Source organism: Tachypleus tridentatus, chromosome 1 (genome assembly GCF_004210375.1).
Source record: "Tachypleus tridentatus isolate NWPU-2018 chromosome 1, ASM421037v1, whole genome shotgun sequence".
In the NCBI taxonomy this organism is placed as follows: Eukaryota; Metazoa; Arthropoda; class Merostomata; order Xiphosura; family Limulidae; genus Tachypleus; species Tachypleus tridentatus.
The window spans coordinates 59,723,453-59,739,113 of record NC_134825.1 but is presented as its reverse complement, the minus strand read 5'-3'; the positions used below and the strand labels follow the sequence as shown (position 1 = coordinate 59,739,113).

At 35.1% G+C, this 15,661-nt stretch overlaps 1 protein-coding gene across 5 annotated transcripts in view; it reads right to left on the bottom strand.

Annotated features, from left to right (window-relative positions):
- The window catches only part of LOC143249626 (transmembrane and coiled-coil domain-containing protein 3-like), a 63,733-nt gene that overhangs the window by 32,562 nt on the left and 15,510 nt on the right, over positions 1-15,661 (bottom strand). For all 5 annotated transcript variants that reach the window (XM_076499832.1, XM_076499843.1, XM_076499812.1 and 2 more), the window contains exons 2-4: positions 12,687-12,874; positions 9,754-9,951; positions 8,667-8,801 (exon numbers count right to left, since the gene is read on the bottom strand). In XM_076499832.1, the coding sequence (XP_076355947.1) occupies positions 8,667-8,801; positions 9,754-9,951; positions 12,687-12,869 (516 nt within the window). In that variant the 5' untranslated portion in view covers positions 12,870-12,874. The remainder of the gene's footprint in view (positions 1-8,666; positions 8,802-9,753; positions 9,952-12,686; positions 12,875-15,661) is intronic.

The following is a 15,661-nucleotide window of genomic DNA, read 5'->3' as shown; positions in this document are numbered from 1 at the left end:
TTCGTGAAATTCCACGTACAAGCTCTGAACTGGGGAAGTGCGGAAAGCCCCAGTGCAGAGTCGAAGTCATTGATGATGAATGGGGTCCAGCATCTTTAAGGCTGAGGGTCTGGCAGAGCCATAGACCATTGATCCATAGTCGAGTTTTGAACGAATAAGAGCACGATATAACTTTAACATAGAACATCGATCCGCTCCCCAACTGGCGGTAGAATGGACATGGAGGATGTTTAGTGCTCTTGTGCATTTGACCCGTAGCTGCTTTAAGTGTGGTATAAAGGTCAGCTTACGGTCAAAGATAAGCCCCAAGAACTTGGTCTCACGGACCACTGGCAGTGAAACTTCACCGATATGGAGTTCAGGATCAAAGTGGATACCCCGTTGGCAGAAAAGTGCATGCAAACGATTTTAGAGAGAGAAAAGTGTAAAGCCATTCACCGTAGTCCACTTCAGTACACGACTGAGGGCAGTTTGTAGTTGCCGCTCAATATATCTCATGTTCGACGACTGACACGAGATGTGAAAATCGTCGACATAGAGCCCGTTTGCAACTGTGAGAGGGAGTTGTTCAGTGATGGCATTTATCTTTATACTGAAAAGTGTGACACTCAAAACACAGCCCTGAGGGACCACAAGTTCCTGTACAAATGAACGGGAAAGTGTCGAACCCACACGAACTTGGAATCTCCTGTCCATTAAAAAATTTTTATAAACATGGGTAAATGGCCACGTAACCCATATATACGGAGGTCTTGCAAAATGCCGTACCTCCATGTTGTGTCATAAGCCTTCTCAATGTCAAAGAATATTGAAACAAGATGTTGGCATTTGAGAAAGGCTTCTCTGATTGATGTTTCAAGTCAAATTAGGTGGTCCATGGTGCAATGCTGTCATCGAAACCACACTGGATTCGAGGAACCAAACAAGACGAGCATTAACTATCCTAAGGTCTTACAGAGACAGCTCATCAAAGCAATTGGACAGTAGTTTGAAGGAATCTTGGGATCTTTCCATGGTTTAGAGAAAGGTAAGATAATAGCCTGGTGCCAGGCATCAGGAAAAACATTCTCCTGCCAGATCTGGTTAAAAACAATTAGAATCAGCTACCTCTTGGCCATCAGAGAGTAAGATGGAGAGGGTGACATAATTGTTGTGCCCACTAACCTTTCGAATCCTGTCCCACATGACCTTGGAACTGGTGGTAGAGGATATGCTAGTTGTGAACTTAATCCAAGATTCCTTCTGTCTTTGAAGTCTTACCCACCTAGCACGTGCACGTGCCCGTTGGAAAGCGATGCAGTTCAAAAGTGTGGGATATCTACGGAAAGTATCCCATTTTTGAGCCTTCCGTGCCAAGTGGCAAGCAGGATTCCACCATGGACGAGAATATTGTGGAAAACATGTCAAGGTTTTAGGAATACACTGAGCAGCTGCTTGTATAATACAGTCAGTTACCGCTGCCACACAGTTGTCTGTTGATGGCTGATTCATGATGGCAGGATCATGTTCTGCGAGAGTAGTGAAAGTGGACCATTCTCCATGATCCAGCTTCTACCGGGGCATGAGGGTAAAGTGGCAACGACCACAGCCAGTCTCTCTCAAAAGTATAGGAAAATGATCACTGCCTACTGGATTATTGTCAACCCTCCATGAAAAATGGGAGCAAACCAAGAGATAATGAAGGGACCAGGTGCAGAAAATAAGTGGAAACCAATTGAGAAAGATTAATAGCGAGCATACAAAGAGCGACAGCACTTCCCCAGAGAAAATGATGTCCATTAAAGTCCCCCAGGATTAGAAATGGAGACGGCAACTGTTCAACGAGAGCATCAAGGTTTGATTGATCATATGTCTCTTCAAGGGACAGGTAGAGAGAACAAACAGTGATGGTATGACCCAAGGAAACACGGATGGCTATGGCTTCCAAGGGTGTGTTTGGTGATAAAAACGGGGTGGGCACATGCTGATCAACCAATAGTGCCACCCCTCCATGTACTCGTCCATCACACAGCCTGTCATTTCTGTACAGAGAAAACTGCCGAATGGTGACTGTATCAGCAGGTTTTAGAAATATTTCTTGTAAGAAAAGACATACATGATGGTAGGAAGCAATCAGTGTTTTGATATCATCCAGATTAGAATGTAAACCTCGACAGTTCCATTGTATAAAGGTGGCCATTTTTAATGATGGGTATGTGAAGTGGCTGGAGAACCCTTCTGTTTACGACCACGTCTTTTTTCCTTACTGTCCTAATTCGGAGAAGGTCTATCAACCTCCATGGATCTTGCCCTAGGTCGATTGGGCAGGTCTTTGTTGTTGGAAGGGGATTTTAGTGACTGAGGACGTGAATGAACGATTGTTTTGCATCATGGGGTGGGAGAAAAAGATGTATCAGAAGAAATACCTGTATTTGAAACCAAAGGATGTGGATCTTGAGATTTGTTGGAATGTATGGGAGGAACAGAGATGGATGTAGAAGTCGATTCATCAACCTTTTTAACCATGGAGGTCAAAAGGCTTTTCATTTGTTTTGAAAACGATTCTCTTGGAGGCACAGAGAGATCTGTCTGCACTCCCAGTGTAGTTGTGGAATGGAGTGCAGCAGCATATGTCCGAGATGGAGTGGCAGGCAGCAATTTCTGAGCCTCAGGATAACTAATGTTATGAGTCATTTTCAAATGCTGAAACCTCTTTTTCCTCCAACCATTTTGGGCAAGAACGAAAGTGGGAAGAGTTGGAACCATTGCAGTTGACACAATGCGGGTCCGTGTGACACTCATAGGTATCGTGGTCCTTGCCACCACAACAAGCACATGTCAGGGAACCACGACAGGACGTCTTTAAGTGGCTGAACCTCAGACAATGGAAACATCAAAGAGGGTTTGGAATGTACGGCCGTACCCTGCAAGTTAGATAACCTGCCTTGATGGTGGCAGGTGCACGTGGTGATGTAAATGTCAAAATGAGGATATTTGTCAGCAGTGTAAGTCCGTCGTTGCGAGTGGAGATGCGCCTCACTACAGAAACTCCTTAAGTGGAGAGACCAGTGAGAATCTCTGACTCAGGGACGTTCTTCAAATCCCTCTCAAAAATAACTCCTCCTGATTAATTCAAAGTAGCATGAAAGGTAACCTCAATAGGTACATCCCCAATTGCCTTTGAATTCAAGAGGAGTTCACTGTGTTGGAATGTGGATGTTTCAACCAATATGTCTCCAGATCGAAGCTTCTTTACTGACTTTGGAGAACTAGCAAGTCCCTCTAGTTCATTCTGAATAAAAAAGGGGGACATTTGCCCTGAAGGTTTTTCTGAAAGAGAATGTAATATAAGAAAATGGGGTACAGGTGTTACAGATGCTGAAGATTGCTGCTCAGAGTCTTTAAGATGTGGTCATTTACCTATTGACTGTTTTTTCACTATTTTATTTAAATTTTTTGTTGGAGGATCCACAGGAAAAAATGAAAATTTCGGTACCAACTGACCCCACCCACCATGGAGCCCTACGAGGGGATGTACTACAATGTCATGCAAGGACATTGCAACAATGCCAGGGTTTTGTGAGCACTATACCCAAACACCAGCATCAGACACAATGTCCACAACACCCGTTGAGAACTTCCAACACTGGTACTTGGTTGACTCTAGCCCAAGTAGACCAGCTGATTGACCCAAGGGGGGCCACCCAAAGGCCACCCGTCTTCAGTAATTCAAGGCCAAAGTGGTGTGTTCGGGTTAGACCCCTCAACCACCAGAATCCTCTCCTCCCCTTCACAGGTCGCCATGCACGGCAAACACGTGGGTGGATGTTTAAATCACAGAGGAGGTAAACTGAAAAACAGAACCTTCCCTGAGAGGTCCCCTCACCATGTACAGGAATCCACAAGAAGAGGTTGTGACCAGGAGCCCACATCAGGCTCTGTTACATCTGCACCAGCAGAACATCACTGCCTCACTTAAAAGTGAATGGTTCTAATCTGTTTCTTATGGAACTCATTCAGAAGGGTGTTTCCATCAGCAAAAAACCCAGCAACCTGGAACTGGAAAGTAACAAGAACTCCCATACTTCACTCAAGAAAGGAAAGAGACAATGTGTTGGACACTCCAGAGAAATGTCATGACTGGATACAGTGCAATGGGTGACCATATTTTGAAAAGTACACTACACCAATTTATTCACTCAAGGCACATGAAGGATGGACAGCAATCCCCTTTTACTTTACCCATGAAACTCACAAGTGGTACAATCCAAAACAGGCATGGTTATGAAGATTTATTGTGAGGTAAATAACCATAAAGTGATCTTGGGAAACATTTCATTATAACAGTGAATGTAAGGAGCCATAGATAAGTGTGGATGTAAACATGGCTTACAGCGTGGATTTTGGAGTTAAAGAATACATAGTCAGACATCACTCACCACCGAGATAAAGGCTCTTAAAAGAAAAATAGGATGAATAAACTTTACCAGGTAAAGTTGAACTGAAGTCTAAAAAATGGCCACAGGTGGTAAATGAAATCCCAACAAGGAGAAAACCACGAGATGATGTAGACAGTAGGAGTTGAACATGCAGGGAATGGTCCACATGTTGAATGCAGAACCTCCTGCACTGGACAAGAAAGATCAGAAGCAAGGGAAACAGTAAGGTGTAAGACTGTACAGAAGGATGGCTGCAACAAGTCCATGAGGAAGAATGGTTTGGATCCACTTCATAATGGGAGAAGGTGAAAACTAAAAAGGAATGATGACTGCCAGGGAATAAAGAGAGACAGGATCATGCATCCTGGATGGTAGCAAAACAGGCTCTATAAGAATAAAAAATCCAAACCTGACACACAAGTCTATCCATATTCAGTGAACAGAAAAAATGGAAAAGAGAAGGAAGGGAAATAGGAGAAAAGGAGAAACAATCCTCGTGAGTTGCCAAGGTCTGCAGGAGGAGGAATGAACTAGGTTAAAGAAAAACAGGTAGTGGGAGAAGGGTACATGAAATGACAACAATAAAACAAATCCAACCATTTGCAATGACAAGAAACCCACTTGAAGTAAAAATGTATCTCAGCAGAGAACAATGTTTCAACTTTATTAGGTCATCTTCAGGTTAAAAACAACAACAAAAAAACCTACCACTGTTACCAAACGTTAAGAGAAGGAATTATATAGTACGGGAAAGAGGTTACATTAAACAATAGGATGTGGATCAAATAGAGGTAAAGTAAGGGAATAAATTATCACACAAATGACCCAATCTGCAAGGGTAGAACACCTGTGAGGACAACAAAACTGGAAGGAATACATGAGCATGGGAAGAACAGAAGAAACAGAAACATTAAAGGTACAGGAAAAATACTACCTGATATCCATAAACTGAGGAGAATGCAGACACATGGTCAAAATGCCAAGTGAAAATTTCCACTAGATGAGCCAGGGTAGGCTAGTGAGCTGGTAACCCTTTGGCAGTATACCAACCATAGAAGATCTGCTACTCACATCGTCCACCCTACTTGCAAAGCAAATGGACAGAGCTAGCTAACAAGGAAATGTCTCAATCATGAGGACTCAACAAGGAGTGGAGTGGACAAGAAATCAAATGATGAAGTAATCAGTTGTATGACACACACAAAGATACTTGTGAGATCTTTCCATGCTGAAGGTATCATATGCCAGAGTCAGCATGAGGTGCAAGAGGGAACTTGAACCACAGGCCTGTAGCAAAAGTATCCATGTGTGGAGACTCATAGTAATGGCAAAGAACCCTGCAAAATAAGTGATCTAATACTAACTCAGTGCATAAAATATAATCCATGATCAACTGAAAAGCACCCTGCACAAGACTCATAATAATGCAAATATAATGTGCATGGCCCCAGTAAAAGAGACCCAGTAATCAAAACATATATCTCTGGATCAGTTGCCCCACAATGGATGGCATGTCACCACCATAGAATTGACTGAAATAATCATCCCCAGACAATGCTGGGCAAGGAAAAGAAAATGATGTAATAGCCAACATATGGATAGAAGTCCAAGAACAACTATATGTAAAACACCAAAGTTTGCAGACCACTGGTCTGAAGCATTGTGGTAATTGACTCATACTTCTTGTACCCAAAGGGAAGTAAGTGTTCATAAAAATTTGTAGATCCAAACATAGGACAGGAAGCAGTACACCCACTGACATATGAGCATTGTCCAGCCATCAATATACCTAATCTCATAAATAAATAGGAAAACAAATAAGGGAAGAAAGAGGATTTTATTTAAGGTCCTATCATTTGTGAAATGCCCTCTGAAGGAATAATAAAAGGGTATTACAAAGGGGGACCAGTGATATCATGGAAGTTCCAATTCTCCAAAAGCAACAGAACCCTGTAAGCAGTAAGTGACTGAGCAGAGGGTGTGTGTTGAACTAAAATTCTATTAAATTAGGACATGAAAGAGAAGGCAGAACAGAACTCAACAGAAGTTTGCACAGAAAAAGGCCTCCAACTGGACAATACAGTGAGTGGATCAGAGGAAGAACTTCTGTATGTTGACCAACCAGCCCATTTGAGCCACCACAGAAAGTAGCTGCTGAGTAGGTTTGGTCTATTCAGGTTCAGAAAGAACCAGCTGGTCATATAATAATGAAATCACAAACCCTGAACATGGAGATTATGTGCAAAAGCCTGGACAACTCAACTAAACACACAAGGTTTCAGAGGATGTCCAAAGGGAAGGCCTGAAATTGATTAACCAACCTAAGATGGACAAATCAAAAAGATGAATGAAAAGGGGGTGATATCATATGAAAAGGTAAGTATAGGAGGCACACATAGACAATATATACGACCCAGGAGAAACCATGCCTATCTCAGGGAAAGAGGGATTCCAAGGTAAATCTGGAAGTGAGAACAAATGATTACTGGCCACCAATCCCCAATTGTCTTGGGAATAATGAAAAGATGAGAACAAAATTCTCCAAGAAGAACAGGGAACAAGTTTTATTGCTCAATGCAAGAGTAATTACCAAACTACTTTTGATAAATGCTGAATAGTCATGGGAGTTTCAAGGAAACAAGGAAATAAGAAATCAGAGATGCTAAATTTTTAGGAGTGGAGGAGTCTGAGGCAAATAAGGCTCTGACTCCCAAGGCCAAATTGGACTCTATTGAAAATTCTAAAATAAATTGAGGGTAAAGTCTTTAGCCAATATAGCATCACTACCACTAATGTTCAAAAAAAAAAAAAAAAGAAACTAAGAGAGACACACAATTTGGAAGTTGTTCTCCAAATTAGTAATGAGAAACCTAAGAACCAGTTATATAAAATTGATAAACAACCCATGGGAGGAAATGGTAAAATAAGTTTAAGCCCTTGGAGAGAGCAGCATGACCCCCTCCCTCACATAAAACCAAGGCTAAATAATCAGCATGAACACAAATATTAGGGGAAGGAGGAAAACCTAAAAGTAATAAGTAAGAATCAAGTGACATAAAGAAAGCATCACAAACCTGTGACTAAATTCCATGAAGACTGAATTAGACCTAGGAGACACTAATGATTGGCAAATTCTGTGCATGAATATTGATGGACAAATTCCTCATTAACCATCAAAGGTTCAAAAGTGTTAAAGTGTGCCAAGAAAAGGATGAGAAAATGTAATGTTTGATCTCCCTACATATAAAGCAAATAAATTCATCAACAGATTACCCAATCCTAAGGCTCTTAACCCCTGAAGAGGTAGCATTACCTTTGGAATTCATAGCACATAAAGTGTATACCTAACATAAGTGCAGAAAAAAAAGTAACTTTAATGAACTGTTAAAAAAGGAATATGATAATAAAGTTGTATAAATCAAAGTAAGTTGAAATTAACCACTTTGGGGGAAAAACAAATTAGGACATGTAGAAATAAAGAAACAAAAGAGCACATCTGAACTCAAATGATAAATGAAGGTTCAGCAAAGGAGTGTAGATGGAGTAAGATGGGTCACATAAGCATGTTATACTTCTATTGATTAAGGAATGATACATGATGGCTGCATGAGATACACACTGGAATCTTCCAGTTCCAACAGGGTGGGAGAGGAAGGAAGGCTTGTAAAGAATTTTGAACACAGAAGGCAGCACTGAATGAGAATAGCTAATCTTTTGAGAGGAGGTAAGTACTACATCAAAAACTGAATAAAGGTAAAGAATAATTTTTATTATTTTATATATGTTATAGAAGTTAAAATATTCTCTTTCTCATCATGAATAAAGGGCTGTTTGGAAATATATGAGGCTTTTAGTATAAACCAGAATAAAACATCCTTATATATAAGTTATGAATGCCAATCTAATTGTTGCTAAAGGAGTGAACATGATACAATTTTTCAAGCATTATGGCAATATTAAGAAATCTGAGCCTTTGGACCAACCTTCCCAGCTAATCATACCTGGAGAAAAATCTTCAAGATAAAACTGATATAATTTGAGAAAAGCTGATCATAGATCAAAAAAAAAAAGTATGAACATTATCCTACTTTGTCATTTTTTTAGAGTAACTTCACATACATATAAGTTCATTCTTATCAATTTATTTGGTATTATTTATAAACAATTCTAGAATTATTAAAACATTCAAATTCTTTTAAATTTTACTTATATACTTAAGTTTATTTACAGAACCAACAAATACAAAACCTGAATATCCCTGTGTGTGTTCTCAACTTTTGAAACTTCGTTCAGCATGACTTGCTGTTTAATAAGTGCCTCCTGAAGAAGACGTAAATGTGTTTCACAGTTGTTCCGTACTTTCGTCAGATTTTGGAAATCCAGCTATAAAAGGCAAAAAGCATATTTTAAGATCATAAAAGTACATAAATTAAAATTAATAACTACATTTAAATACTTTTAGAAATGAGGAATATTGAGTATATGTAATACACAAATAAATACACAGTAAGGAATCTTTAGATGTAGACCTCTAAACTAATTACATCAATCAAATGTAAATCCTTTTGAACAATCAAAGACACCAATCAAATCCCTGGACATCAAATTTTTATAATTTGCCAAAAGAACTAGACAAAACTCATATCCCCAGAATTCTAATAGCTGTCAACCAGATAGCCATAATTCCAGTAAAAATTCCAAAATTAATAATGTTTAGAAAGATGGTTTTCTATGTTTAAAAATGTCTTGAATTTATGTTTCCAAAAATACTTATTGCATGTAATGTATTAGCCTGCATTTTGATTTCCAAAATTTATGCTTATTACATGTAAAATACAAAACTGTATTTAGGCTAACAAAGTTTATACTTGTATCGTTATGTCATACAAGCCTGAATTTAAGCTTGCAAAAAATATGATTGCATATGGCTCTCAAAACTGTACTTAGGGTTCCAACGAATATTTATGTTTACTGAAACCCATTTGCAACTGAGTTTTTAATTTTCTGGTATTGAATACAAAATACAAATTTCCATTATCAACCCTATTTGTTAAGAATACAATCAAACTTTTCGAAGCCTACATTTACATTTAACTACTTTTGCCCTTCATTGTGTGTTTTATTAACACAGGAAAAAGGTTCAAATAGTTAAATTTATATATGCAATTGGATAATTTTAAAAACAATACACATATGAATATACATGCATTTGTACATATATACAAGTATATAAATGTTTTTTTCCTCTTATATGATGAAAATTTGAGCTACAAGTGAACTAAAAAGTACTTCATCATATTTATAACAGCACAACTTAATAAGAAACTCAGCTAACCTTCAGGATGTTATTAAGCCTTAAAATTGCAAGGTGAATTCCTTCTTCTGCTGAAACTAGTTCATCCATGTACAAATTGAACAAATATTTTTTCTGTTGTTTTTCAGTAGAAATATTCTTCCCTTCAGTTTCTTGAATCTTATCTTTTTCTTTGATACGACTAAGAACTTTCTGTTTTAACTTGAGTAACTGGTATACCTATAAGAACACAAAATAAAAACTTTTTGTACTTCATAATTTTAACAATGCATAATAAATTCGGCACTTAAATTGTATCAGGGATAAAAATTTTATATGGAATATAGATTTTATTAATTATAAATTAAATATGGTAATGTAATCCACTAAAAATACAACAACAAAAAAACAGAAAGAAGTCATTTATAACACATATATATATATATATATAGTAAGTATCAGATTACAATTAGCTTAAAAAACAAATTGAAAATTAACAAATCTAGTGAAATAACATATTACTGTATTATTTTTCTGTTAGGTTATAAGATATTCAAGATTCTGTGAAATGAACTCCATGGGTTCACATTATTCAGTAATATTCAAGCTCTTATTTAGAATTATGATATTTTGAAATAATTCTAAGATTGTTTTTAGTTTTACAATAAAGAAAATGAGCATTACCATCATTACAGATCTTACATGATACTATACATTAAAAATAGAATATATACATATAGACACACACACACACACACACATATACAAAGAAAACTTTGTACTATGAAAAACAATATACTATATGCTTAATTATTGTACAAGATCCCTAAAAATAAAATATACATTCCAAAACCGTCACAGATTCAGTGTGTTTTTAAAGTTTTATTTGATTGTACATACCATTTTTATAAATTATGTTTTATTTTTCACATTAGTACTCTACCAACTTCAACCTAACTTGAAATATGTACATCTATACTTGATTGTTATAACTTTTTTTACTGGTAGATATTAATTTATTTATTAATTAATATATTAAGTTTTGAATTCCCTTATGTTTCTAATACAATTATATGTAATTTTTTTTTACATTTAATTTTGTAAGATGTTTAGTATTTTATGGTTCTCATGTTACTGTTGTTTACTTTTTCACAGTAGGTTTAGTGAAACAACAGATACAGTTATTGTTTATCTTTGCTATTTACAGATTGGGTGTCAAACAATTTTTCTGGTTCTGTGTTCTGAACAAAACAAGATGAGGGGACACAAGTTTTAGATCTGGAAGAGAGAGAGTCCATTTAATACAGTTTTATTTTTATACCAAGATAATTACTTTATGGAATGAGTTGCCATCAGCAGTAGTGGAGATCTGTAACTTACAAAAAATTCAATAGTGCAATAGGTGATTCTCTGATATTAAAAATTGGTTTTAAATTTTAAATTAAGGTGGATGTAGAGCAACAGCCATGAGAGATGGTCCTTTGTTCATAATGTGCTCCAGCGAAAATACAAGAAACCTGATACCCTGAACACATTCAAAAGACAATAAAAACTGGAAGTTCTTTATTCTTAATTAGATAGTGAGGCTCTCTCTGTTTTATTTTATCTTGTTTTCCACGTTATGATGTGTGATGTTATATTTGTTGTTGACAGTGCAGTTTCCTGTATGACACACTAATAACATAAATTTATTAGGATATAATTTGTTTTGATCTTTAAATGCCTTACTTATGCTTAGTTATTCATTGAACTCAATGTGTTTCTTTAACTTCATGATTTTTTAAGATTATTTAGCAAATGAATGTCTGTTAAAATCACAACCTGGATATATTTTTTTATAACATATATAGTTATTTAAACTCGTAATGCAGCCATTTTGCAGGTTTTAGAAAAGAGTTAACTGACAATTATTTTGTATTCTGTATTGCATTATCATGTAAGATATTAATTTTTTGTTATTTATTATCTTCTTTTTCTTTATTTATGAGCTTCCTACAGAATAATGTTTTTATATTCAGATACTTTTCCCTTAATGCAACATTTAAAAATGATACTATACTTATGTGTACCAAAACTAAATGTTACATTTTGTATTACAAGTATATAAATGAACCATTGATTGCTTTAAGTAATTTTCTGTCATCTGAATGAAGTGTTTCTCTGTGTAATAATGTTGATATGCAGGTATTCAGTGTATTTTACTGTACTAAAAAAAGTTTTAACTTTTTTATCTTAACCTTCATAAATATGTAATCCTTTATTCCACACTGCTTGAAAAGATCCTGGACTATTATTGCACATTATTTAAACTGTTTTTTTTCCCTGGAATCTGGTAACCTTAACAAATCTTCTAAATGGTCTAAGAATATAAATTACATGGCAATTAGAAGAGCCTGAGAAAGTGGCATGGAATGACAGTTTAGAAATTACTTATTCAACCAGAAAAGATGTATTTAATTAAACAAAACTGACAATGTTTCAGTCAACCTCCGAAATATACTGAACAAAGAACAAAACTACTATATAACACATAAACACAAAAGTTTCCTTCATGTAACAGAAAACATACTGTACAACATATCCTATAAACATAAGGAAGTTCAATCACTTTAATCATAAAATGTCATGAATTTTAAGTGAAAATATCCCTGACCACAGTATATACATTTGCAGTAATTATTTCTACCAGATGCAGCTTTAATATGTGATGTTCACTGAAAATATATTTTAGTACCTCTGATACTTATCTGTGGTATTATAAGTATATTTAAGTTGCATATTCAGTAAACATGTTCAGAAGTTGTGTACAATGTTAAAATTTGTAATATATAGAACAATATCCAAGTTATGGATATTTACTAAACATAATAAATAATAGTATTAATAACATAGGACATGACCACAGAAACTAAGTGCTCAATAAAAACCACACCAATCAAAATAAGATCGATAAATGGAGCTTTCTCTTCACTCACTCTATTTAACTCTGATGGTGAAACAGAAGACTTTATTCTCTCACGGTACTGAACAGACTTTGATGAACTGTCATTCCTTTTATTAAATGTTTTATGTTGCTCTGTAATAGCTGTTGGTAAATTTGTGAATGTTACAACCATGAGGACACAGAGAACAAGAATTTGATGCTGTACTGAATTCATGGCTTCTAAAATACAATAAAAGATAAATACAATGATCAGAATAATTAGTGGGAATATATTTTGAAATGATTATATAAGCTATAGTTTATACTTTTGTAGCTAAATATTTTCTGAAACTGATAAAAACTGTACTATATTGTATATTACAACCTAAACAATTATAAACATATTTTTAAAACACAGTTAATATAAACTATATAAATCACTAAGGTGGCCCAATACTCCTTACTGCAACTGTAATAAAACATGCACTTTGCCAAGTGGCAAAAAAAAAAAAAAAAAGGCATGATAGCACATACCAATCTACTTATTTAACAGCCCACCTTATGACATATTTGGGAGTTTATAGTTTATAATTAAGAATCTTTTTCTTCTTTTTGAAAGTTAGTGATATCAACAAGTGAAATAATCTAATATTTCTGTACTGATCACCTTTCAGTGTCTATTAGTTCAAATAATTACACATATTCAATGGTAATATGTTTAAGAAGTTTACTGGTTATAATAAACATCTGTAATATCATGATATCTGAATATATATAGAAAGAGTTGTTATATCCAAGTACTTGTATCACATGCAGCAACAGAAAATAAACACATATCATGAAATAGTTAATACTACATTGCATATTTTCTAATGAACTTCATACGATAGGCATATAAAACAGTCCTAGTAGCAGTAGATGTAATTATAGCAAACAGGTTATATTGAGTAACAGATTTTGGTCTTTAGCTTGTCCAGATTAGAAACTAAACTAGAGGCTGGAAAGATAGCAAAAGAGACAGATAAGGATGGAAATGGAAAACATGAGGAGGTTAATAAGTAATTCTTTAGTAAGGCATGTAAATATAATAATCTGTGTGGTAAATGGGGAGAAAATTATATTTTGCTATTCAGGAGCATGGGGAGGATATAACCAACAGAACAAGTGATATAGTAAAGAATACTAGTTGTTTTTCTAGTGCATAGAGAAGCTGGTAATGTAGGGAGAGTTAGGTTAGAGAAGTTAACAGTTAATTATAAGCCTTTCAAATAAAAGGGATTCTGCCAAGACTTAATTGTAGAGATGAAATCATAAGTAGGTTAGAAGAGATGAATAATAGGCTTAGGTTAACATGTAAATACAAGCAGACTTGCTGATTGCATTTGTGGGACCATTTCAATTTAGAAATGGAGTTCTACTTTGAGTGAATGGTTTAAATGGGATGGGGGCTGGTTTGTTTTCACAGAGTAACAACTCAACTGTAAGGGCAGCTCTAAACTAGGACTTAACAATTGTAAGGGCCAGAAGATAAGAAAAAAATAAGATGTAGTTTTAATAGGATTTTAGTATGTATCAACAGAAATACTGAATACAAGTCTAAAGAAATTATAATGTCATTCTGTAGGTTACTTGTTGAGCCACAAATGGAGTACTGTGTTCAGTTTTGGGCTCTTTACTTTAGAAAGGGTACTAAACTTTAAGAAAGGGTTAACAGGAGAGCTATTCTAGTGATACCTTGGATGTAAAGGTTGTCATATGAGAATAAGTTAAAATAAGGGGCTATGATTGAGATATTTTAAACTGCTAAAAACTTATAGTATTGTTTTGTCATTGTTAATGCACTTAACAGTGAGAATCGTAAGACAAGGAGATGTAAGTATCAATTTTGATAGGGTAGAAGGCATTTAAGGCTAAAACAGCTTTATGTTTTTAAAGATGATGGGCCTTGGAATTTTCTGCTTTCAAAATATAATACATGCAATTAACTTAAATAACTTTAAGGGAAGGTTTGTAAATATTTGAATGGTAAGAGCTGTCACTGAGTATTTAACTATTATTTTACTTTATTATAATAGGTGGAACAGCTTAGATAGAAAAATGGATCTCTTATTGTCTTAAACTATGTGTAATGAATATATGTTGTTTAATAATCAAGTATATATCATTAAAACATATGGACATAAAAAGTAATTCAATGACAAAATTTTTGAAACAGATTTAACTGCACAGTAAAGCTAATAATTACTGTGTATAGTACACTTTAACAGTAATTTAACTATAACATTTTATGATACTGTTGTTAACAAGACAGCTTTCAGAAATGGAAAATCAGATGTTCTTAAGGGATAGTGCAATCTGGCTTTTATGTACAGAGTGACTATGACTAGGGTGAGGACATATATGAGACACTTTTCTGCTCTGCATTTGGTTAGCTTTCTGACACTCCTCATAAGAAAGAAGCATCAGTGAAGCTAAGGTATCATCTGAGTATACAATAACAAGGAATAATCCCATTACACTTACCTTCCCAATACCTGTTGACAATACGTTTTACAATATTAAAATTATCATGTTTATGATAAACAATTTTGTAGATGTGGTGAACTGTTGGAAAGTTAGTGTTGGAACATTCAACATATGTAACAAAAGTAGGTAAGAAATAAGGTAATTTCCACAATTTAAAATGATGAAAAGTCATAGGATTTAGTATGTTTAACAAATTGAAAACACCAAAACACAGAATATTTTCACTCAGTTAAACTTTTGTTCAAACAAATACCATATACATTAATATGTGAATGCTTGCACTGTTACAGAAATTCTTTATACAACACTTGCCACTTGGATTGCTGTAGTTAGTATTATTATTACAATTTTGGAACTGAGTGGACTGCCTTAACAATACAAGGTTATTGGTAAAGTAGCGTCTATTACTACAATATAATTTCACCGTTGAGGAAGGTTTTATCTTACATTGTATACTTCTTATGCAATAAATAGCACTAGAACTTAGTGGAAAGTTCAACT